Genomic DNA, 26,932 nt, shown 5'->3' with positions numbered 1-26,932 from the left:
TGTGATGATCATCCAGCACCTCAGGTGCCACAGAAATCGGTTGTCGGAATCCAAATTGCCGTAATACTATGTCTGACTGGTGCATCTCCACGGTCCCAAAGTTGACCAATGGGACTTTCACATGCCAAGCATTTGGATTTTGGAAGTACTCATCCGGAATTACTGCCCGAATTGTCGGATCCTCGTATGGTGTCCATTGAAACTATATGAACATAATGAAAATATTAGTTATATACATAATACATAATACTAAATAATAAATACCAATTGACTATCTCATGATGAAAATATCTATTTTATTTAATACTTACTTGTGCTTCCGACCGTTGGTCTAATAGAAGCGTATATCTTCAAGAAAGGTGGGTAATCGAGTATAACTTGCCGAATGGTTCCACCTAATTAAATAAATTTTTAGCATACGGTTATATTTTAAATCTACGTAATAATTGTAAAATCTAATATAAAATTTACCTCGTTATGAATGGGAATGTATATGGGTGGTCCACTCGAGGACGTAAAAATGGAAAGCAAAATTGTGCCCATGACTGCAGTAGTGATAAGCAACCTTCGATTTTCGCTTTATTCGGTCGCTTCACCCCGCACATCTCCCGATACAATGTTGCCAACACGGCAGACCCCCAACTAAATTCACCAACTGCTCTAAAATTAACAAGTTTCAACAGCCATCTTAAATGTACAAGGTTCAGTGACAAGTTCGGCATCAGATAACCTCTAATTATCTGAAGAATGTATGCCCGAGCATATCGGATTCTTTCTAGTTTGGTTGAATCATCATTCTGCTCCGGGAATGTGTCTCGTAACCAGTCCATCTCGATCCGACCTCCGTTAATATTATCCGGAATAGCACCCAAAAGCTTGTAGCATACCGCTCCCCAATCACCAGATTGAACAGACCCGGTGACTGCGTACCCGTCCACCGACAATCCTAATTGCAAATTTATGTCTTCCAAAATGACAGGACACTCTCCACATGGAAGATGGAATGTGTGCGTCTCGGGTCTCCACCTCTCAATCAACGCACTGATGAGTTTCAAGTCTAACTTGCATCCCCGGCCTATCGTTGCCACGTGCCAAAAACCCGCTTCCCGCAAGTAATTCTCTACCAACGGTGATGGAGGACCATGCATATTACAGATATAACATTGCAATATCCGATCTATAGACTTTTATAAGAAATAATAAAATAAAAATTATTTAAAATTGCATAAATAAAAAAATCTTAAATAATATTTAAAAATTAAATTTAACACTTACCATTTTCATTTGTTTGACGGATATGTGCTTGTTATCGAGATGAATTAATTCTCCGGCCATTGCTAACACGATCAAATTTTATGATTTAAAAAAATTCAAAAAAATAAAATTAAGCTTTTTTTAAAAAAATTAAAGCTTTTTTTAAGAGGAATTTGAGAGAATATTGGAGAGAAATTGAAAGAAAGGATTTAGATGTGAAAAAAATGAAAGGAATTTGAAATCTTTTTTTACCATTGGGGGGGTCACTAACGGTAAAAAAAGTAGCCATTATTATTGTTCACGCGCGGGCAAAAACGCTTCTTCAATGAAGAGCTTTGTCCACGTGGACAGAAACGCGCTTCCTTGGGGAAGCGTTTTCCTGCCTCGTCACCTGACAACGCGCTGACGTGGATGCGTTTTAGGAGAATAGGGTATTTTCGGTAATTAATTTTTTACCGGGCCCATTTCAGTAATTTTTAAAAAAATGAGCTTTTATTGGTATTTTGCCCGGGGTAAGGGGACCAAACCTCCTTTTTATATTAAATAGAAAATCCTTAAAAATTGAAAAAAAAATGTTGAAAAGCCAAAGAAGAAGAGGGATTTGACTATTTTTTAGTATTTTTAAACAACAATAAAGAAAATATTAAAAAATATCGTTGGTGTTGTCAGACAACAACATCATTAAAAATATATATAATTTTATTCCGGTATATAAAAAGAAATATTGATATTTTATTTAAAATATATATTGATATCGCTTAACACAATGACGACACTAAAAAATTTTTAAAAAAAATGACTGCGGCATAATTGGAGAAAAAGAGGGGTAGTACTGTCGGTGGAGTCAGGCAACACCGATAGATACTTAATTATTTTTATATTATTAGGGTAAAGAAAGCCTGCTCTTACGCTCTCTCGGCTTTCCAGCTTCAATTCATTATTCTAAAGTATTTTTTCTAGTTTTATTCTCAATCTGTAAATTTTACTTCGCATATGTTTCCCTCTTTTTAACAAGCCATACACGTGTGATATCACTACGTACTTATCTATATATAAATATTTTTTTGAAATATCATTTCGGTCATCAATATCGAAATTTAGGATTAAGCTGATTTCAAGCCTTATAATTATACGCTTAACAATTTTTCAAATGTATTTATATAGCAAATTCGATCAATCATACGTTGTGAATTAACTCAAATATTTTTTAATAATAATGATTATTGAAAAATATTATATCAAATATTTAATATGTTAATAATAAAAATAATTGAAAATTATTAAAATATATTATTATTATTATTGTTTTTGTTATACTCCATCGTGACAAGCCAGAGAAGTAGTCAAACGGTAAATCTGTCACCAGTAAGTTAGGAGGTCACCTGTAAACTCACTTTCTCGAGATAATCATTCGAACATATGGTCTAATTTTTATCATGAACATAAAGTTGTTGGTCACCAAACATCACGTGAGTTGTCAAGAGTTCTTAGTCTCTACATTCTCTTGACTTCCACTATTCATAACCTTCCACTATTCATAACCTTTGACTCTCTGTCCTAACTCAGTAAATCAGAATTCATAACAACCACCTTGCTCCCCTCTATACTCCTCTCTTTTCATAACATCGGACTTTTCATCCCGATCAACTTACTCCTCTTATACTCCTCCCTTGTTGTATAAGTGTAATTTATTTTTATACAATACCTATAATTATTTATATCTCATCATCAACTTTTAAATAAGAATATAAACGCACTTTAACATACTCGAATTCATATCCCTCGTATCAACCGAGGTAAAGTAATTTTGTAGCTTCAACATTACAGTCGCATGAGAAAAGTGGAGAATGTATCTATATTTGTTAAATGGAAATATGGTAAAGTAACTTGCAAACCTCATCTATATCAAGCCTCCTGCTTTAATAATTTGAGACCCAGATGGCTGAACCAAAACAATTTGGATGACATAGTTATCCAAAATGATCCCAAATTAATCTTCTTATGTTGATGTATGATAAAACCAGCAAAGCAAAGCCAATAGAATTCCCATCCACAAACACTCCACCAATCCGTAATAATGGCTACTTGGCTCTCTCTTTCCAAGTTCCTCTCCTCCTTTTTGCCTTCCATTCCTCCACCACCACCGCCGCCGCCGCCCAAAGCGCCTCTTCTCAACAACCTTTCACTCTCATCCCAAAAGCCCAAAAGCACTCTCCTTTCGTTGTCAGCTCAAGAGGATCAATCTCCTTCATCATCAACTGAATTGTCATCAGTTATATGCCCTTCCCTTGCATATTCGAATACTCTTTTCTTCAAATCAGCTTACAACGTTCAGGTTATTGTGGATGATAATGAACCTGAAGAAAAGCTGCTTAACAGGTTCAGAAGGGAGGTGATGAAAGCTGGTGTTATTCAAGAGTGTAAAAGAAGAAGGTTCCATGAGAATAAGCAAGATGAGAAGAAACGTAAGTCACGCGAGGCTGCTAAGCGTAATCGTAGAAGGTAAAAAGATAAGAACTTCGGCTGCTGTGTCCTACGTGTAGCTTCCTCTTTTTTTTCTTTTGAATTTTTGTTTAATTTAGGTTTTGTTTTAGCTTTGAAAGTTTTGGTTTTTGTAGGTTTTATTGGTTCTTGATTTGAGGGGAAAAAAGAGAAGGGCTGAAGAATTCATATGAAATTTAGGCAAATTTGGTTTCTTTTGTGAAGCTTGAAAAACAATGGGTGCAATGATAAATAGAGCTAGAAATTGTGAATTCAGTTTAATTATGACTTAAATGCTGATCACAAGCCGTTTTGGTTAGATATTTGTATGTTAGCCATAGAAAAAAAAACTTTGAAGCTTGGTGAAGAATTCATATGAAATTTAGGCAAATTTGATCCCCTTAGTGAAGCATGAAGGAGAGTACGTAGGAGAATAGAAATGATGCAAAGAGAAATAAAGCTAGAAATTGTGCATTCAGTATGTTAGCATTGGAAAAAAAAAACCATTGAAGCTTGTTGTAGTTTTCTTTGGTTTGATTTTACCAATACAATGGTTAAATACGAATTCAGTCAATCTATCTCCGGTATATGGTTTTAGGAGACAACTTCATCATCTTACAATGAAGGCATCAAAATTTAGCACATACAGTAGTGTTTAAGAAAGGTGTAGCATTGAATCTCAATGGATATATAGCTTGTTTATTTGTAGTTTTTATTAGTTTCCGATGAACTTGGTAGAGCCTCCCCTTCTTAGGTTCTTGTTGAGTTTAGGGTCAAAATTTTATTTTGTGAATGGTGAGCATCCTCCATGTTGTTTTCTGCTATATTCTATTATTGTCTTCTTCATCACTCTGAGCAGGCGTCCCCAAGCAAGATACTCGCAACTGAGCAAACAAGAAGAATCTTCAAAGAAGGACGAGGATGACGAAGATAACTGGGACATGCCCGATGCAGACTTTCCCTATTGACTACATTTAGCCATGCCTTTTTAGTTACTAATCTTTATCTTTGGTTCTTGGTTGAACCCTCACCCTGTAAATGTTTTGAGTATAGTAAAAATGTTCACTCCTTAATAGCTTTCAAGGCAGTTTATACATCACCATGATTTTCCTGACCTCAGTAAGGCAGTTAGTATCAGTTATATGTTGAAATTTGTGTTTATGTTTTCATTTTTCATTTTGCTCATTCCCTCATTGAGTTGCAAAGGAAGGTGTGAAATCTTATTCTTAGGTATGCCCGAGTCTTCTTTTCCAACTTTGGCTGTGGATCACACGATGAAAGAAATATATTGGAGCTTGCTGCTTCATGTTGAGATAAATAGGTTGGTTGGAATTTAAACAGGACAGACTCGTAAAATCTGTTGAATCAATGGCAGCTATAAAACTAATCTGTAAGTCAGTTCTCGAACTCTTGAAAATCAAATTGCTTAAAGCGTTATTGACGAATCTCTTGGATAGTTTCAATCCTAATGTTTACTGAATTCTGTTAGGTAGGTGCTTATGAAATCGATGGTTTCTTGCATTGTTTGTCGGATTTATTTCAGCCAGTTATATTTGGCATGTCTTTGCTATAACCTTGTGATTATGTATGACGTAAAAGACATTGGAGCAATCTTAAAACTGAGGTAATGTCTCAGGACAACTATCAATTTATGTGAAGTTGCAATCCATACAATGATTGGCAACTGACCAACCTTTATCGGTTTTTGGTTTTTCATGTTTAGAATAGGAAAATGTTTGAATCTATGCTGTTTTGTCTACCGTAAAAAAGCTATAAGATCGGAAACATCTTTGTTGGATTCACCTGGACAGCTTACATGAGGGCAAAAAACCTGTCCTGGGGGCTGTCTGAGAATTGAAATCACGCAATACATTTCTGTGGAGCTCTCCACGATAAAGGCGACCATTTCGAGCTAGCATTATTTGCAGACAGTTCTTTGAACTTTCTCCAGTCATCAAGAGCAAGCTTCAGATCATGGATCTTGCTATCAATGTCTTCACAGCAGTTTGCTTGTATGGTATATATCTGATTCAAATCACATGGCAGACAAGGTCTACCAAAATTCACTTCACTGAAATATGAAACTTCCATTCCAATAAGGTCGATGAAGCCATCATTCCCGGGAACTTTGCAGAGGGATTGGTGCTCAGAATCAGGGTACAAAACCCTTTTTAAGTTGAGGTTTTTAATGAATTGGTAAGTTCTTTCGTTGGTTTTGAGATGAAAGAATCCTCCCATCTCCACTGATAACCTAAGTTTCAGCATCCATCAGATAAAGCTCACAAGCGATTGACAACTCGATATCAGGTACGAGTTTACTAAATGGATTCCTCAGCTACATTACATCTGCATTCTGCAATCTTAAACCAGAATTAAACTTGCCTCAAAAGCAAAAATGATCTCAATTTTCAGAAAAACTTATAAACTTACGGTGAAAGCAACATGGTAACCCAATTCTACAATTTGGGTTAATAAAATTACTCTGCTGGGACTCAACATGAGGTTCCTTGGGGTTCTTGATTGTATCTTTGGGAAGTTTTTGAGTAGGAAACAATGGGGATGCTTGGAATTGCAGTACTGAAAAGCTTGGCTATCTTCAGCAATGATAAGCAGATGGTTTAAGAGGCGTTTCGTTCCTTCGCCAATTCGAAAGCTTTCGAGGAATAGGTCCAGGATTGATGACGGTTTCGCCCAATCTCCGTTAACGACCATCAGGATTACTGTTCTATCAGCCATTGAAGCTTTCCTTAATGCTTGCAGCAGAGTTTTCCTTTCAAAATCCTGAAGTTAAAACACCAACAAACATAATAATAATAATAATAATAATAATAATAATAATAATAATAATAATAATAATCTGACATTAAAAACAAGCTTAGGGGGGAAGATATTTCTTACATGTTGTGAGTGGACAAGAGATTGGGTGTTTGATTTGTAAGAAAACTGATGTAAAATCAAGCAAACGAAGAAGAAGAACATCATCAACGTAACAATAAGACAATATGGCGGCGGCTTTTAAACTCTCCTCGACCCTTTCATGTTGCTCTTGATGACTGAAACAAGTTTGCAATAACATTGATATTAAAATAATATTTAGCACATTAATTTTCCATTTTTCTTATTAATTTTCATATTCTTTCAATTAAAATATTAATAAATTTTCATATATTTTCAATAAATTGTTCTAGATTTTTCATTGCTGGCAAAAAGGTACGAATCCGGCATTTGAAATCAGGGATTTCTTTCTTTCTTTTTTGTTCAAAGAAAATAGTAAGCTTAATTGTTAATTTTGGTAGGTTTTATATTTGTTATAATTGACTAATAAAAATTGGTAATTGAAAAAAAAATGAATTTGGAAGCAGAAAAAATAACCTATACTATTATTTAAATTCTTTACTGGTAATAGAAAATAGTAGCTTACCTTGGCTTCATTGTTAAATTTCGTTTTTACTTGTTAATCTAATTCCCGGTCTTGCTATTTTTGATTTGGACTACTTGCTTAGTGACATGGTGGTTGACAATGGTATTTGGAACCTTGATTTGTTTCGGCTTTGGTTGTATGAGACTGTCATTTGAAAGATTATTGGGATACCTCCACCCCATTCAACAGCAAGAGCTGACATGATTGTATGGGGAGGAATAAGGATGGGTTCCTTCTTTGTTAAAAGTGCATATGGAAAAATTCGGGAAAGTTCTTTGAAACAGAAGGAAGATATCTGTAAGATCCCTTGGAAGTTTAAAGGCTCCCAAAGAGTTAGATTTTTTATCTGGCTAGTGCTTAAACAAAGATTATTCACCAACACAGAGGGAGTCTGTCGAGGCTTAAGTCATAGTTCGGCATGTAGAGTTTGTGGTCATACTTCAAAAGATGTGTTGTATGCCATAAGAGATTGCACTGAAGCAAGGAAAATCTAGAACCTTATAATCCCTACTGATCGACTTCGTAGGTTTTATGCGTGTAATCTACAGGAATGGCTCATTTCAAATCTGCAGAACCATTATGACATTTGTTTTGGGAGGTTGATTGGAAGTGTCTTTTTGGGATTATCATCTGGCATATTTGGAAGAACTGCAATCTTTTCATCTTTTAGGGTGTGACTTGGAGCAATAATAATACTATTAAGGTCTCGTATAGTTCGGCCAAATAATTTTTGATGTCTGATAAGAGGCCAGCGGGTGCGTTTCAGGCTCCGATCTTGTGCTCTAATTCATTTGGGAGTGGGATATATTTGAACACAGACGGATCCGCTAGACTTGAGGATAGTTTTGCGGCAGTAGCAAGAGTTGTGAGAAACCAAAATGGGGAGTGGATCACTAGTTTAATAGGTTCTTGGGTAGCTGCTTAATATTCGAGGTTGAATTGTGGGGCATATTGGATGGCTTGAATATCTTAATTGATTAAGGTTTAGATAATGTGTTAATCCAGACGAACAATCTAGAGGTGGTTACGGCCATCCAGGAAAGTCTCACAGAATGGTCAAACTTGGGTTTGATTAGGAGGATTCTTCAGTTATTGTTTCAGATTTGTCATTGGAATATTTGTCACATACCTAGAGAAGAGAACTAGAAAGCTGATAGGTTGGCCAAGTTGGCACACTTGGATAGTCAAGGATTGTGCATTTTTGAAATATCCTCGTTCGGGGATTTAAGTTTGTTGATGTAGGTTGTGTCTTGTAATTTCTTATTCATCACAAAAAAAACCGTTTTACTCGTAATTTAATCTAATTTTTTTAATTTTAATATCGTACATATTTCATGTGTTATTATAATTACTTAGTTTCAAGTAGAGGTGATCATGGATTAGGCTACCGGCCCGGCCCGACGGCCAGCCCGAAAAATGAGAGGGTTCGGGTAAAAATATAGGCCCGAAATTTGGGTTTGGGCAAAAAAATAAGGCCTGTTTAGAAAACGGGTCGGGCTCGAGTAAAAATTTTTTGGCCCAGGCCCGGCCCGAATTATATATTAAATATATTTTTTTAATTTTAATCAAATATATATTTTTTATTTTTAATCAAATATATATATTTTATATATATTAAATATATATTTAATATGGGCCCAGTCGGCCGGGCTCGGGCTTAGTAATTTTCTCTCGGGCCGGGCTTGGACAAATTTTTAGGATCATATTTCGGGCCAGGCCGGGCCCGAGCCTAAAATTTTGTCTGGGCCCGGCCCATGAATACCTTTAGTTTCAAGCCTTATGTTTCATTTTTATTGTGTTTAAAAATAATTGTAGTGGATTTAGTATTGTTTATCAATGTATTTGTGTGTTTAAATTTCGTTTTACTTCTAATTTAATCTATTTTTTTTTTAAATTTTAATATTGTTTGTTTCAAAACCTATATCTGTTTATCTGTCTTCTTGTTGCCGTTGTGTCCAGGGAGGACGTTAGGCGTTGTGTGAAGACGTTAGGATAACAGGCCGGTCTTAGGTACCAGAAATAAACATTATGGAGCAAATCGAGTGTCAGTTTAAAGATAAAACTTGTGATCATATTACGCATATAGACTCTAGAAATGAAAATAACATTTCATCTCTGAGTAAGGGTATTAATAGTCTTGTTGATATGACTTCTTTTTATTTTGGTAGGTTATTTAGTAAAGTCAGTTCTGTAGAAGAAAAAATAAATAACTTAGGTAATATAAAAGATTTAGACTTAAACCATGAGTCTAAAGAAATATTAACTAGTGTTAATAATAAACTAGATCAGGTTTTAAATAATAATAATATAGAGTCCGATGTAAATTTAGGTCCTTTATATTACGGTAATGGTCAAGATCATATTTTTGTTTTATCTGATGAAGAAAACACTTCATCTGATGAGTCGTCATCTATGTTAAAAAATTATAAAAAAACATAAAAAAACGTAAAAAAAGATGATAAACAAAATAAATATGATTTCCAGTCTTATAAAACACTTGTAGAACATTGGAAAGAAAAATTTACTACTAGTAATGATCAACTAGAAAGAGTTGAATATTGAAGAACTTTATGAAAAACATAAAGATCTATTTAGTATGTTTAATTATCATTATATGTTAAAATATGATGATAGTAGTAGTTCAAGTAATTCTGAAAAAACAGAATTATATAAGAAACAATCTGATGAAGAAAAAACTTCAACAGATCAGGATGAAGACATAAAAGTCTCAACTTATAATTCTGATGAAGAAACCACTTCATCTGAAGAAGAAGATATAGATATCCCAGATCCATATGGAAAAAGGAAAGTTGAGTCAGATATTCAAACAAATGACTATCTGATAAATTTTGACCAAAATACAATCAGTATTTTAACCAGTAAAATAGACAATTTAAATATTGATAAACTAAAATCTAAAAACTCATGCAGACTAAATAATAAAAATTTATTAAAGTATCACCATAGGCACAAAAAGAAAAATTATAATAAACCAGACAATAAATTTTCAAGATATATTAAGAGCTAGTTTTTTAAAAGAAAACCTTTAAAAAAAACAAAATTACATATTAGGTATTAAGTTAGGAAATATTGTCAAAAACTTTTCTAACAAAAGAAAAATGACTAGGAGAAATATTAAAAATCTTGAACAACAAGATTTAAAAAATTATTATCAATTAAGATCAAAAACTGATATTAAGGAAAATATATTTTTATTAGAAAATTCTAAAAAACTAAAACCTATTATTCAACAAATGAAAATTGGGAAAAAGGATATTATCACTCTTTCAAATTTTCAACCAAAGAAATATTATACATATATCGAAAGTAATTTTCAATTTAGAGATTATAAAAAATATTCTCTACATGCTTTATTAGATACTGGAGTTACAACCAATAGTTGCAGAAAAAATGCTATTCCTATAGAAAATGGGAACCTATGAATAATCCTATAAGAGCAATTGGAATAGATGGTAACGAAACCATAATCCAATATAAAGCTAGAAATATACCAATCTACATAAACAATGTTAGGTTTGTAATACCAAAGATTTTGTGTTTTCCTGAAATGCATGGAGACATATTATTAGGAAATAATTTTATATATCAACATTTACCTTTTTCTATTGATAAAAATTTTATTATTCTATCTGTAGAAAATTTCTCAGTGGAAATACCACTTGTAGAAAACCATAAGTTTGTGTGTGATGAAAACTTTACACCAACAAAAAAAGAACAAATTAAACAACTAGAAACAAATCATTGGTTGTTTAAAATTCTTGAAAATAATTTTAGTGAAGAACAATTAAAATTATGGAAAAATAGTCCTAGGTACTGTGAAATAAAATTAATAAATCCTAATAAAATCATTAGGGTTAAACCTATAATCTATACTAAACAAGATATAGATGAATTTGATGTTCAAATAAATGAACTTCTAGAAAAAGGATTAATAGAAAAAACTAATAGTCCTCATTCCAGTCCAGTTTTTATGATAAGAAACCATGCTGAAATTAAAAGAGGAAAAGCTAGGATGGTCATTAATTATAAGAGATTAAATCAGAATACTATTTTCGATGGATATTTTATTCCAAGAAAAGAAGTATTAATTAATCAAGCTAAACATGCTAAATATTTTAGTAAATTTGATTGTAAATCGGGATTTTGGCAAATCATGCTAACTGATGAATCAAAACCTTTGACAGCCTTTAGTGTCCCTAATGGTCATTATCAATGGAAGGTAATGCCATTTGGTCTTTGTAATGTCCCATAAGTTTTTTAAAGATGGATGGATTCCATTTTTAATAAGTATAAAAAATTTTGTGTGGTATATATAGATGATATCTTAGTCTTTTCAAAAACACTTGAAGAGCATAGAAAACATCTAAATACTATTTCTCAAGAATTCCTAAAACATGGAATTATTTTAAGCCCTAAAAAGATAGAGCTTGAGAAAACAGAAATTGAATTTTTAGGACTAAAATTATCAGCACATGGTCTTCAACTTCAAGATCATATTATTGTAAAAATAAAAGAATTTCCTGAAAAAATAGAAGATAAAAAACATCTTTCACAATTTTTAGGAATAGTCAATTATGGAAGAATTTTTTTTTACAATGAATATTACGATATTATTTCTCCAGAGACTCGTTACACCGGCAGCTCTGATACCAATCACGGGGGGGTTGAGTACAAGGGATTTGAGAGTATGAGCGGAAGGGAATATAGACTCTTTATTAACAAAAGGAAAAGTTTACAAGAGAGAAAACTAAAAAGTAAAGTATTTGGTAATTTACAAGATGTCTATACAATTGAACTTTCCTCCATATTTATAGAGGAATTCTAAAAATTCTATACAATTGTATTTTGAATCCCAAACAGTGTTTCTGATAAAGACTCGGCTTCTTTGTAGATGTGGTTGCTTCCACGTTTCATGTTTTTTTGCATGGCTATGGTTGCTTCCATGTGTCATACCTGCATTTATGACCGCTGTTGTCACTGCTTGTGTCACAGTTGCTTTTGTCATCTCTTACATCATCATTGTTTTAATGATGATTAAGACTCGATTAAGACTTTTTGTCTTCACCTGGATGTTTTTATCAAGCATTAATGGTCGCTTCCATCTTGCTTGCATCATCAATCTATTTTGATGTGATTTATCATTAATGGTTGCTTCCATCATAATTCATCCCTCAAGATGATGAATAGTAGATATATCTTGATGACAATTTTCCCATGTACTTCTGATTTGTTGCAAAATGTTAGATGGAAAATCTTCTATGTTCATGTCTGCTATCTTTTTTAGCAGATTGATGCCTTTATCATTTTCTTCAATAAGATATAAATGATATGCTAATATTCTTCTTCCATCAGTTCTGAATTGATAATTTCTTTCTTGAAGAAGATATTTAGCTTTAGCCATTAAATCAACACCGGCTTGGATTTGATAATAGCTTGAATTTTCTTGACACTTGTCAATTGTTTTTGCCAAGTATTCTTTATCTTCATTTACAGTTGATAGTCGGGGGCTTCCGAGCATTCTGCGAATTTCCCATATTTGATATGGCTGAAAAAATCTTTCTTTTTCAGAAATACCAATAAGAGTACTTATTTGAATATAAAAATAATAGAAAAAGTCATCATTTTTTATGATGGTTTGTAGTAAAGATTTGACAACTGCTGGAAAATCTTTTAAAAGATGAAAAGAAAGATTTTGTACTACTATTTCCCTAACAAAATCCCATTCGATACTTGTTATATCAAATGGTTCATGATCTAATCTAAATTTTATAGCTGGATATTCTTTACTTATAAAATTTGTAAAAACATAAGATTGTAGAAAATATTCAGAAAAAGATTTTTGGAATTGAGTCTGCTGGTTACAGATAATTCCATTGATTTTGTTAAATATTTCTATTGGTACTAGATTTGTTATATAAACAGATTCTAAATACTTTATTCATAATAGAATTGTTTTTCCCTTTATGAATAAAATATTGAATGATATCAAGAAGATTGTTTATCTCCTTTATATCCATGAATTCTAACTAGAATTCATCCCATTCTCTATATAAAATAGATTTTAATAATAAATTTTCAGCTTCATTTTCTTTAGTTGTTTTTTCAACTAAGAATAATGAAAATTTGGTAAGAGCTCTTCAGAAATTGGCTCTTTGATTTGAAATATGGGTTTTCCATATCTCATTTATAAAATCATAATTTTCTGGTGATAAACCAGGATTATAAAAATCTTTAATTTTTGAAAGATCTTTTAATTCTTGAATTTGTTGTTGGTTCAACAAATTCTCAGCTCCCTTAATGATTTCAGCATAACTTGTTTGTGACACTGAATTCGGATTTTGGGACCATTGTGATTGACTCACCGTATTTGGGGTCAATGAAAAAGTATTTCCCATTGGTTGGTTTACCATCGGATAATTTAAAACATTTGATCCAAGTGGTTGGTTTACCATTGGATAGGACACATAATATCCTTGGTTAGGATAAAATGGTATTTGTGCAGGTACAAATCCTTTTTTAGAGTTTGATTCTGCTTTCCCTTTGTTGGGCTTTTTGTGAACGGTTGTCCATTCACCGACTATTTCTTTTAGAGGCTGTTTACCTCTATCCATGAGGCCTGCTCAAAAAATCAGCAAGTAGATTTTCATCACTTTTAATATAAAAAACTTCAAAATTAAAAGTACATAAATTATTATATCACCTAATTCTTCTAGGAACAGTTTCTAAACTATTGTTAGTTAAAAACTGTTTAACTGCTTGATTATCAGTTCTTATAATGAACTTTTCAGGTGCTAAATAAATAAGGAAAGTTTTTATCCCTTTTTTAATGGCTAATAATTCTTTTTCATAAATAATATAATTAACCTCATTTGGTTTAAATTTTCCTGAAGTATAACCACATATTAGTTCTTCATTATTATTAGCTGTTTTAGCTTTCAGAATACATCCCCAATAGTATTGTGATGCATCTGTTTCTAAAATTAGTTTATCACCTTTTTTAGGTAAATAAACTTTTGGATTATAAGTTATTTCTGTTTTTATATTTTTTATAATTTGTTCATCTTGTTTAGACCAACAAAAACAAATATTCTTTTTTAATTTATCATATAACATTCCTATTTTTTCAGCTAATTTTGGAAAATAATTGTAGTGCATTTAGTATTCTTTATCTAATGTATTTATGTGTTTGTATTTCGTTTTACTCATAATTTAATCTAATTTTTTTATTTTTAATATTGTGCATATTTTGTGTTATTATCATTACTTAGTTTCAAGGCTTACATTTCATTATTTAATTTATGCTATTTTAAAATACACATTTGTGTTCTATATTTGTGGTTTCGCATACGTGTGCGATAGAATTTCTATTAAAATAAAATTTTAATTGAGTAATAAATTAAAGGTTTTGTAATACCCAAAATTTTACCCTGCCCACAATAAAATAAAGTCCATCTTTTATAAACCCAATTACAAGACAAATTACATGGCCCGATTTCAATTGGTGGCCCAGTTACAAACACAGCCCGAAATAGATGAAGAAACCCTAGGGTTCTTGAGTAAAGCTCCAGCCGCCGCAACTCCAAATCTTGGCCGAATCTCCATGGATTCACCTGCATAGCAAGAAAACACGAAAATGGAAAGGGAATCAAGAATATTTGTAAATCAAATCAAGAACAAATTTCTTTCCTTTTTAGATCTATTTCATACTACTATAAAAAAGCCATAAACACACTGTAATAGGGGGGATTTTTTTTTCGAAATCAATAAAAAGGCTCTACTTTTACAACACAAACAGAGAGCATACCCGATTAAAGGTTGATACTTGCATTTCTATTTTATTTTTCTGTTATTTCTATTTATTTTTTTATTTATATAAATAATATAAATATAAAAAGAAAGGAAAAAACCTGTTTACGAGCCCTAACCGCAGCGGAAGGCCGAGGAAGTCGTCACCGAGGATTGACGACCAGAAGCCGAAAGGTTTCTCTACTTTTAGGGGCCTTTTTGTTAATTTTTTCGCGAGATTTGAGCCCGGATCTAGGCTCAGGGGGTCAAGAAGGTTAAAAGGGGATTTTTTTTTAGCAGTGGCCGGTGACCGACCGATGGCCGGAGGGCGGAAGGGTTGAGAGAGTTTTAAAAGGATTTTTTTTGTTTTTTTTTCTTGAAAATGTTTTGAAATGGTTTTTTTTTTAGGAAGGGAGGCTTATATACGGTACCAAAACGGTGCCGTTTTGGAGGGCCTCTAGACGCGCAAAACGGCGTCGTTTTGAGGCATCCGACCCGAATTCGACCCGACCCGACCCAGTTTTAGGGTCCGCGTGTTTTATATGGAGGGGCTAATTGCGCCTTTAGCCCCTCCGCCTTTTCACATATTTTCAATTAGGTTTTTTTTTTATTTTTTAAATTTGACCTTTAATTTATTTTAAATTCCAATTTAATCCTTTTGGAACGGCGCCGTTTTAGAGGAGAAGGGAAAATTGCCCTTCCAGCCCCTCTATGTAATTCGCGCGTTCAATTTGGTCTTCCAGACTTTATTTATTTGCGGATTTACCCCTGTTTTTTTACTTACGACCCAATTTAGTCCTTTTTCCATATTTTTCTTAAAATCAGTATTTCTGATTTTTTTTTGAAATTATTATTATTTATATATATAAATATGTTTCTTTTGTAGGTATTTATACCTTAAAAAACTAATATTTTTCGTATATTTATAGACACATGTTTTTTTAATTAATTTTGATATTATTTTAAATTTATATATTTTTATGGGTACATGTATACATTTTTTGTTTATTTCAATCATTTGTCTATTAATTTAGGATTACATATTTTTTATTATTATCTTGCCCATTTATTTGGTATTTTGCATGCTATTATTTATTTATTTGTTCATATATTTGCATTATTTCTATGCTATCGTAGTATTTATTATTGCAATATATATTTAATGTAGCATAACATTACATTTTTTACTCGATCTTTAAAATCAAACTTTTTCAAAATGGGATAATGCTTGTATTTAGGGTTTTCAAGAAAATTGAGCCCTAACGTATTGGGTTCCGATTTTCTTCATTAAATCTAGCATTCGAGCATTCTTCTTTAATAAAAAATAAGAGTTCATTATTGGGAATTCAACACGTTGTGTCCTAACGTATTGGATGTGACGCATTGATTTCTCGAAATGAAGATTCTTTTTTCTAAAAATAATAAATGAAATATTTCGAGTTTGGGATTTTAGAGGAATCATGCCCTAACGTATTGGGTGTGATTTCTTAAATCTTGGATAAGTGGATGTTCTTTTAAAGTAAAGGAAATATTCCGAGTTTGGGATTTTAGAGGAATCGTGCCCTAACGTATTGGGTGTGATTTCTTAAATCTTGGATAAGTGGATGTTCTTTTAAAGTTTTATTGCACTAGTATGTTGGCCTAATTCATTTTGGAGGAAATTAGAATGTTGTGCCCTAACGCATTGGGTGTGGCATTTTTGCTTCTCTAAATTGAGAAGGGTCTTAATACGCAACGTTTTAAGTTTTTTTTTAAAGATTATATTTTTAAATTTTCGACATTAAGACATTAATTAATTAACTAGGTACAAATTTTTGGGTGTTACGAGGGTGCTAATCCTTCCTCGTACGTAACTGACTCCCGAACCTGTTTTCTAAACTTGTAGACCAAAGCTGTTTTTAGGTGATCCAATCACACGCTAATAAAAGATTGGTGGCGACTCCCAATTTTCATTTTTTAAAGTCGACAACCTAAAACTTTAAAAAAATGGTTTCGACAGCTTGGCGACTCCACTGGGGAAGTTTTTTAAAAAAAAAAGAGAGTCGAGCCACAAAGTTGATTAATTTTTGTCTTATGGTCGAGAAAATATTTTTTAAAAAACTCATGACATCCTTTTGCCTTCATTATCTTCTTGTTTAAATATTGTTTGCATTCTACATTTCATGAGTTGAACAATTTTACCCTTTTAAGTGGGAGTGAGAAGCTATGCCTTCGTGAGGTTTTCACCTCCGTATAGGATAGTGGATCGTTTTCGGGATATATCGGTACCTATGCCTTCGTGAGATTTTCATCTCCGTATAATCATAGGGAAAATGTGTCCCCCTGAACCAAACTTGATCTATATGAGCCTATAATGGGTGAGGATCAAGGAATCTGCTGGTTCGGGTACCTTTACTTTAGAGCCAAACCGCATATAATGAGCCTTAGAAGCTTGCCTTAGGTAGAACTACACTAAACCCTAGTAGATGACCTAATAGACGTTTTACTCTTCCTTGATTATATGCTTGCATTGGATATTGACTCTTGTGTTTTGTTTTGTTTGCATGACATGGCATTTCATTTCATCATAAAAGGCGTCAGTTCAGATTTGGTTGCTAGATAGAAAGCTTAACATGGAAAAAGGGTTTCTTGATAAAGTGGAGGACAATGCGGCTGTCTGAACTTGGTCTAAAACAACGCAGCAAGAAAATGGTGATAGCCTGGCCGACAGGTATGTATCGAAATTATGGGATTTTACTCGCATCAGTATGGCTCAAAACAATTTGCAGGAGTTGAAAGAAATTTGGGATTAGTGGAATAATGAGGTTAAGCAGTTATTTTACGACAATTATGGGACTTGCCTTATTTGCTTGATGTGAAGGTAGAAAAATATTTGTTTCGAGCCCTCGTCCAGTTTTGGAATCCTGCTTACAGTTGCTTCACGTTTGGGAATGTCGATTTGGTACTTACGATAGAGGAGTATGTGGCTTTACTCCGATGTTTAAAGTTTCAAGTGGATAGAGTCTACTCGAGAGCGGTAAATGTGCCAACCTTCTCAAAGAAGCTGATAGGTATAACAGGGATGAGTGAGTAGTGGATTGCTGCACGAGTTAAGTAAAAGGGGGACAACAAGTGCATTCCTTGGAGAAGCTTGAAGGATGCAATTCTCACACACCCAGATGTAAGAAAGAGGTTAGATATCTTTGCTTTAAGTATATACGGCTTGGTTGTCTTCCCTAAAGCCTTGGGGCATGTGGACGAAGCAGTCACCGATTTATTTGATCGGCTTAATAAGAAGGTTACACTGATTCCGGCAATTTTGGCAGAAACCTTCAGATCATTGAGTGCATGCTGAAAGACGGGTGAAGGTAGATTTATCAGATGTGCACAACTTCTACTCGCATGGTTTCACAGTTACTTTTGGAAGGTGGATAAAGTTTCGTATCGGGTCTTCTCTGGAAATTATTCACCACTAAAAGAGATAGTTGCTACATCGAGGAGAAATGACATTTCGGAGGAAAAATGGATGGCCATTCTTCAAAATCTTCAAGAGGAAGATGTTGAGTGGAGAGCTCCTTAGTTACTACCAGATGAGATCCTATATAGGTGTGGAAATTTCGATTGGGTACCTTTATTAGGTATTTGGGGAGCTGTCGGATATGCCCTATTGTTGGTGCTAAGGCAATATAGGTCAAGGCAGTTTATACCTGCGACCTAAGGGATAGCTGATTGTGAATTTTTATACAAGGATGATGGTTATAGAAAGAAGATTCAAGAAATGTCCAATGTGTGGAAACAGACTCGTCGAATGAAGAGGTTAGCTGTGGGGCCGATGACAACTCCTGAGTATCATGGATGGTGGGCTAGGAGGATTAATGATAACACACCTAAGTTAAATCATGAGGACGGCCAGTCAATAGAAAAGCATTTGCGAGTCATCCCTTCGTAATTGGAAATTGTAAGACAAGATTTTGAGAGAAAGAACGCGGATTTGGAGAAAATGATAGAGCAAATGGAGACGGAAAAAGACGAACTTGAGATTGGACATAGATGTTCAGAAGCTTGAGAATAAGAGGTTGAAGAAAGAGAAAAACAAGGCTGGCGAGGAACTGGGCAGTCTAAAGACGGATTATAAAAAGTTACGTTTGTCAATAAGAACTGATGGGTTGGGAAAGACGTCAGAACAGTGGCGAGCAGAAATCCAAGAAGAAAAGGACAAGGCCGACAGATGGGAACAGAGATTTCAAGAGATGCAAAGGCGAAATGAGGCTTTAGAGAAGAGTTTGTCAGAAAGCCAGAAGGAAAAGGGCGAGTTAAAGGATAGGGTGATTGTGTTGGAAAGATCTCTTCGTCAATATCGAAGCCGAAACTCTACGATAGAGTTGAAAGCAAGCTTGAGCAAGATTGACGAAATAAAGAAAAGAATCGAAGAGCTAGAAACGGCACTGTAAAATTGTGAGATTCAGATAAAGCACTTGAAAGCAAATGAAAGTCGTAATAATGAACAACTTCACCACTTTTAGAGTCAAGTTAGAAGCAGAGATCATCTTATCGAGGAAGCTGTGGTCCAGATTCGAGAAGTAGCTGATCATATACAGACTTTAGCAGTACAGGCTGACACGCTGAGTGTGAAGTATGAATTAGAATCGGATCGAAGGTAGGAATTAGCTTTGTTACTTAGGAAGATTAAAGTTCTGGGTACTAGGGCAAAGTCTTATTTGTAATTCGCTTTATGTAAAGAGATTTGCTTTCTAGTAAGGTTTTCTTATATGAAATTGAATCAAAATTGACGTCTTTTTGCATTCATGCATTGCATTACTTCATATGCATTTAAAAACATTAAACGATTCTAATTAATTCAAATCACTCCTCAGCTAATCTGGAAACCAACCAATCAACCGAACACCGTTACGGTACTCGATCGAAAACTAGAGACATGGACCAAAGGCTAGAACGGTTCCAGAAAGAAATGCAAGAGCAAATGAATGAGCAACTAGAGAAGATTCAACAAAAGATGATGGATAAAATAATGGAATCTCAGGGGAGTATGATGGCTAAGTTGACTCAGTTATTAACTGGAGGAATTGACAAAGGGAAGGGCTTGGTGGCCAACATTGAAGAAGGAGACAACGAGGGACCTGTTTATTCCTCAGGACTTACTTCTCAACAAACAGGGATATATCCGCGCAAATCCTCTGTCACTATTAAGCCTCAAGACGATACTGAAACACCAATAAACTTCCAAGCTAGAGACAATCTTGCTAATCCTGTTATCCCAGACTTCGACGAGACGATCGAGAAAATAAATGATGAATTGCCGAAACAGCTCGAGGAAAAATATAAATGCCTGGAGGAAAAACTTAGAGCGATAGAAGGTACTGAGAGCTACCATGGAATTGATGCTAGAGAATTGAGCTTGGTTCCAGGTATGGTACTTCCTCACAAGTTCAAAATGCCAGAGTTCGAGAAGTACAACGGGACTAGTAGCCTCGAAGCCCATATTACTATGTTCTGCAGGAGGATGATTGGATATGTTAATAATGACCAGTTGCTGCTACATTGCTTCTAGGATAGCCTCGCAGGGGCTGCATCTAAATGGTACAATCAACTGAGCCGTACCTAGGTTAATTCATGGAGAGATCTAGCACAGGCATTCTTAAAACAGTACAGCCATGTGACTGACATGGTACCTGATAGAATTACTCTGCAGAACATGGAGAAGAAGCCTGGTGAAAGTTTCAGGCAGTACACACAGAGATGGAGGGAGGTTGCTGTCCAAGTTCAGCCATCTATTCTAGAAAGAGAGATGACGATGCTTTTCGTTAATACATTGAAAGCCCCATTTATTACGCATGTGCTAGGGAGTGCTTCCAAAAGCTTTTCTGACATAATTATGAACGGGGAAATGATAGAAAATGCCATCAGAAACGGGAAAATAGATGCTGGGGAAAGTAGCAGAAGGTCAGCTTCGAAGAAAAAGGAGAACGAGGTTAACAACACAAGTTCATATTCAAAAATGATTACAGTCAATCAACTAGGAAAGACGGCTGTTAACCAGTAGGGTTCATCAAAGCAGAGATCTGACACAAGACAAAACACAGAGAAGCTTCAATTTACGCCAATACCAATGTCGTATAGGGAGCTATATCAGAATTTATTCAATGCACTTGTGGTTGCCCCTCACCACTTAAAACCCCTGTAACCTCCATACCCTAAGTGGTACGATGCGAACGCACAGTGCGATTATCACACGGGAATTGTGGGGCATTCTATAGAACATTGTACGGTGTTCAAGAAGCTGGTAGAAAGGCTTATAAGCACAGGCGTGGTTAAATTGGATGATTCGCCTAGTATAGAGAATCTGTTACCTAATCATAATGATAATGGAGTGAATATGATAGGTGGGCACATGGGTAGAAAAATTAAGGAAGACATAGCAGAAGTAAAAATTCCTTTAAGGTGGGTCTGGAGAAATATGGTAGAAAGGGGACTGATTATTTTGAATTCAGAGATAAGTTTCGAAAAGGTGGAAAATTACTGTGAGTTCCATCACGAGGAGGAACATAAAATCCAGGAATGTGCAGAATTCAGAGCTTTGGTTCAAGACCTGATGGATAACAAGGAGATGGAATTTTATGAAAAAGTTAAAGAGGAGGGGAGCATTTGCATATCAGAGTCTTCGAAGGTTCCAAGAGTAGTGCAACCTGTGGTCATTATCTCGCGACCCAAGAAGGAAGAGATGAGAACACCAGCAATGCCAAAGATCATAATAAAGAAACCTGCAACCTTTCCTTACCAAGACAGCAAGAATGTTCCATGGAGCTACGAGTACAATACAACTGTCCCAGGAAAAGAGACTGCAAAGAGCCAGTGTGTGAGTGCCAATCCAGAATCTATGAAAGTGGCCATAATAGGGAAGCAAAAAGGGAAAATAGTTGAGCCAGTGAAGGAGGAAGAAGCTGTGGAATTCCTCAAATTTTTAAAGTATAGTGAGTATAATGTCGTTGAGCAGTTGCATGAACAACTGGCCCGCATATCTGTACTGTCCTTACTCTTGAATTCAGAAATACATCGAAATACGTTGATGACGATGCTAAATAAGACCTATGTGTCTAAGGATATTTCTGTCAGTAAGCTAGATCGGTTGGTCAATAATACCAGTGCTGATAATTTCATATTTTTCAATGATGATGAAATACCTTCTGGGGGCATGGGATCTACCAAAGCTTTGCATATCACTGCACGATGCAAGGGGCGTATTTTTCCAGGAGTACTGATTGACAATGGATCAGCTTTGAACGTATTGCCGTTATTCACACTTAACAGGCTACCCATAGACAGTTCGCACATGAAAACGTGTCAAAATGTAGTGACGGCATTTGACGGTACGGAAAGGAAAGTCATGGGAAAAATTGAGGTACCCTTACTGATTGGTCCAACAGTTTATGAGGTAGATTTTATTGTGATGGACATCAAACCTTCCTATAACTACTTATTAGGAAGACCATGGATACATTCGGCGAGGGCAGTACCGTCATCATTACATCAGATATTGAAGTTAGTGTCAGATGGTCGGCTAGTGACAATAAAAGCCGAAGAGGATATAATAGCAGCTGTATCCAATGAGACGCCATACATGGAGACAAATGACGAGTCAGTTGAATGCTCATTTTAATCTTTGGAGTTTGTAAATGCAGCATTTATTCCTGAATGGAGCAAAATTTTGGTGCCAAAATTATCCAAAACTACTGAGATGGGTTTACAGTTGTTAGTAGGAAAAGGAGCTTTACCTGGAAGAGGGCTGGGGAGATATCTTCAAGGGAGGACTGAGGTTCCAGTACTGAAAGAAAAGCAGGATCACTTTGGCTTAGGATACAAGCCAGATAGGGGACAGAGAAAGAACGAAATAGAAAAAAGGCAGGAAAAGAGAAGAGCGCATTTGAATGGGAAAGAAGCTAAGTGGGAGCCAATGATAATTCCCCACATATCCAAAACTTTCATATCTGGAGGAGTTATTTATCAGGAGAGAAGGAAATCGGTTGAGAAAAGCATTGAGGAAACGTTAGGAAATATGCACATCAATGCCATTCATGAGAATGTGGATGAGGAAAGAAGCTGGCTGGACATTCGCCCTTATGAGCCCGGAAGTGTTCTAGACAATTGGACTGCGGAAGAAATACCTAAAGTCTTTAAAAATGTCTCAGAGTAATGTTCAGAACAAACTTGTTGTTTTAGCCTAGAAATAACAAGAATTCTTTTGTGAAATAGGCCTATGTTTGAATATCATTATTTTGATAAAACATCTTTGTAATCTTTTTGAGCAAATATTCTTTCATTCTTTCCATATATTCTTTCATCATTGCACAAATATTGTACATAAATTCATACATTCTTTTGAAACCCTATTAGGTCCCTGTGTATCAATGACATGAATGACGCTGTTACAAGCTGAGAGTGCCCTTTTGAACGAAACGTGTGTTTAGAGGGAACGCACGACTTTGAAGGTGACAAAGATAGTAGTTTATCTTTGGACTTGTTGAGGATGGTAGAATAAGAGGAAAAGCAAATCCTACCTCACAAAGAATCAGTAGAAATCGTGAGCTTGGAAAAAGAAAAAGAGGTGAAAATTGGAACTGAGATTTCCGAGAAGACAAGACAAGACCTCATTGAATTACTCCAAGAATTCAAAGATGTCTTCGTATGGTCATACCAGGATATGCCCGGATTGAGTGCTGACATTGTAGTGCATCGCCTACCCATAAAAGAGGATTGCAAACCAGTTCAACAGAATCTCAAAAGGATGAGGCCGGATATTGTGCTCAAAATAAAAGAGGAGGTTAAGAAATAGTTTGATGCTGGGTTTTTATAGGAGGTCAAATATTCTAAATGGGTAGCCAACATTGTTCCAGTCCCTAAAAAAGATGGAAAAGTACGAATGTGCGTGGATTACAGGGATTTAAATAAGGCAAGTCCAAAGGATAATTTCCCATTGCCACATATTGATACGCTGGTGGATAATACGGTGGGATTTTCGCTGTTTCCTTTTATGGATGAGTTCTCTGGATATAATCAGATAAAGATGCATCCGGAAGATATGGGAAAGACTATGTTCATTACTTTATGGGGAACATTTTGCTATAAGGTGATGCCATTCGGATTAAAGAATGCAGGAGCAACATATCAGAGAGCCATGGTAGCCTTGTTCCATGACATGATGCATAAAGAGATTGAGGTTTATGTTGATGATATGATTACCAAATCCAGAACGGAGGAGGAACATGTGCAGGTTCTGAGAAAATTGTTCTTAAGATTAAGGAAGTTCCAACTCAAGCTTAATCCGACAAAATGTACTTTTGGAGCCAGGTCAGGAAAGTTGTTAGGCTTTGTAGTCAGTGAAAAATGAATTGAAATTGATCCAGACAAAGTCAAGGCAATACGAGATTTATTGCCACCACATACCCAGAAAGAAGTTCGAGGCTTCTTAGGAAGACTAAAATACATTGCTCGGTTCATTTCATAGTTGACTGAGAAATGTGATCCTATATTTCGCTTATTGAAGAAACATAATCCTGATGTCTAGAATGAAGAATGCCAGAAAGCCTTTGAGAAGATAAAGCAATACTTATCTAACACTCCAGTGCTGTCACCACCTAGCCCAGACAGACCCTTGATTTTATATTTAACGGTGTTCGACAACTCTATGGGATGCGTACTAGGTCAACATGATGCGACTGGAAAGAAGGAAAAGGCGATTTACTATCTCAGTAAGAAATTCACTGATTGTGATATGAGATATTCGCCTATCGAAAAATTGTATTGTGCCCTGATTTGGACAACCAAGAGGTTGAGGCAATACTTACTCTATCATACGACTTGGCTAATCTCAAATTAGACCCTTTGAAGTATATAAAGGAGTCGACAGCATTGAATGGAAAAATGGCTAGATGGCAAATCTTGCTCTCTAAGTTTGATATCATATACGTAAGTCAGAAGACCATCAAAGGGAGTGCGATAGTAGATTTCTTGGCTAGCAGAGCTCTAGAAGATTATGAGCCTCTAGATTTTGATTTCCCGAATGAAGATTTGATGTATGTGGCAAATGCTGAAAAGGATCTCCAAGAGAATCATTCTTGGAGATTAAACTTTGACGGAGCATCGAATGCACTAGACAATGGGATTGGGGCAGTCCTGGTGTCTCCGAATGGAGATTATCATCCTTTTACCAGTAAATTAGACTTTGATTGTACTAATAACATAGCTGAGTATGAAGCTTGCATCATGGGTATACGGACAGCCATAGAGCGGAAAATCAAGACATTAGAGGTGTATGGAGACTCAGCATTGGTAATATACCAGCTAAGAGGGGAATGAGAGACAAGGGACCCTAAATTGATTCGTTATCGGAGATTGGTTTTGGAATTGATCGAAGAGTTTGACAACATTACCTTCTGTTATCTCTCACGAGAAGAAAATCAAATGGCGGATGCTCTTGATATTTTAGCTTCCATGATTAAAGTGAATCAATTAGATGACATGAAGGACATTCAAATTAGTATTTATGATATCTCAGCCCACTGTTACAGCATTGAAGAAGTGGAAAAGGACGATAGTCCTAGGTACCAAGATATATTGCTATATGTGAAGAATCGCGAATATCCTGATCAGGCAACGGAGAATGATAAGAGGACATTGAGGAGACTTGCTATTGACTATGTCTTAGATGGGGAGATCCTATACAAAAGGGGAAAGGATCGAGTACTGTTGAGATGCGTGGACGCTGTAAAGGCTAAGGAAATTTTAGAAGAAGTCCATGAAGGTGTTTGTGGAACGCACGCTAATGGATTCACAATGGCTAGACAGATTATGAGATTCGGGTATTACTGGTCCACCATGGAAGGAGATTGCATCAATCATGCCAAGAAATGCCATAAATGCCAAATTTATGGGGATAAAATGCACGCACCTCCTTCTCATCTTCATGTTATGACTTCTCCATGGCCTTTCTCCATGTGGGGTATGGACGTCATTGGACCAATATCACCGAAGGCTTCTAATGGACATCGTTTCATTTTTTTGGTTATTGACTACTTCACTAAGTGGATAGAGGTAGCCTCATATGATAATGTTACGAAGTCAGCAGTCAGTAAGGTTTTGAAGAAGGAGATCATATGTCGATATGGAATGCCTGAAAGAATCATATTTGTTAATGCGTTGAATCTGAATGACAGCACAATAGCAGAAGTCTGCGATCAGTTCAACATTAGACACCATAATTTATCACCATATCGCCCGAAAATGAATGGTGCAGTGGAAGCAACGAATAAAAATATCAAGAAAATCGTGGCGAAAATGGCTGAAACTTACAAATATTGGCATGAGAAGTTACCTTTCGCTCTTCTTGCTTACCGAACATCTATCAGGACTTCTACTGGGCAACACCTTTTTCGTTGGTTTATGGAATGGAGGCAGTGTTACCCATTGAGGTTGAAATTCCTTCTCTCCGAGTTTTGGCCGAATTAAAACTGGATGAGGCCAAATGGATCCAATCTCGGTATGATCAACTGAACCTAATTGAAGAGAAAATATTAAAAGTCATTCGTCATGGCCAAATGTATCAGAAGCGAATGATGCGAGCTTATAATAAGAAGGTTCGTCCCAGAGAATTTCATGAAGGGGATTTGGTGCTGAAAAAGATCCTCCCTTTACAAAAGGATTTCAGAGGGAAATGGATGCCAAACTGGGAAGGACCTTATGTTGTAAAAAAGGCTTTTTCCAGAGGCGCTTTGATTTTGAGTGAAATGGATGGCAAAAATCTTCCGAATCCTGTAAATTCAGACTCTGTTAAGAAATATTTCACTTGAAGAAAGGGAGGAATCAAAGTGAAAACCCGCAAAGGGCGTTCTGATTTCAAAAAAAAAAGAGGAGAGGCCAATGTGAAAACCCGAAAAGGGCACCTTGAGACCAAAGGGGGTTTGAGTTGAAAACCTGAAA

At 35.3% G+C, this 26,932-nt stretch overlaps 2 protein-coding genes across 3 annotated transcripts; one reads left to right on the top strand and one right to left on the bottom strand.

Moving 5' to 3' along the window:
• Positions 1-3,107: 3,107 nt before the first annotated feature.
• LOC107892168 (30S ribosomal protein S21, chloroplastic) lies at positions 3,108-4,849 on the top strand. Of its 2 annotated transcripts, none has more exons than XM_016817174.2 (2): positions 3,108-3,756; positions 4,595-4,849. In XM_016817174.2, the coding sequence occupies exons 1-2, from the start codon at positions 3,332-3,334 to the stop codon at positions 4,701-4,703; spliced, it is 534 nt and encodes a 177-aa protein (XP_016672663.2). In that variant the 5' UTR covers positions 3,108-3,331; the 3' UTR covers positions 4,704-4,849. The 2 variants fall into 2 exon arrangements, with proteins under 2 accessions (XP_016672663.2, XP_016672664.2); XM_016817175.2 differs by having other exon boundaries at positions 3,149-3,756; positions 3,873-4,849.
• A 746-nt stretch (positions 4,850-5,595) lies between these two features.
• LOC107892731 (uncharacterized protein At4g15970) lies at positions 5,596-8,161 on the bottom strand. Its single transcript, XM_041100173.1, has 3 exons — positions 6,217-8,161; positions 6,075-6,088; positions 5,596-5,986 (listed from the first exon to the last, which is right to left on the bottom strand). Exons 1-3 carry the CDS (start codon positions 6,469-6,471, stop codon positions 5,596-5,598), a joined length of 660 nt encoding a protein of 219 aa, XP_040956107.1. The 5' UTR covers positions 6,472-8,161.
• Between the last annotated feature and the right edge of the window lie 18,771 nt (positions 8,162-26,932).

This window comes from Gossypium hirsutum, chromosome D09 (assembly GCF_007990345.1).
Source record: "Gossypium hirsutum isolate 1008001.06 chromosome D09, Gossypium_hirsutum_v2.1, whole genome shotgun sequence".
In the NCBI taxonomy this organism is placed as follows: Eukaryota; Viridiplantae; Streptophyta; class Magnoliopsida; order Malvales; family Malvaceae; genus Gossypium; species Gossypium hirsutum.
This window is presented reverse-complemented; position numbering and strand designations above follow the sequence as displayed.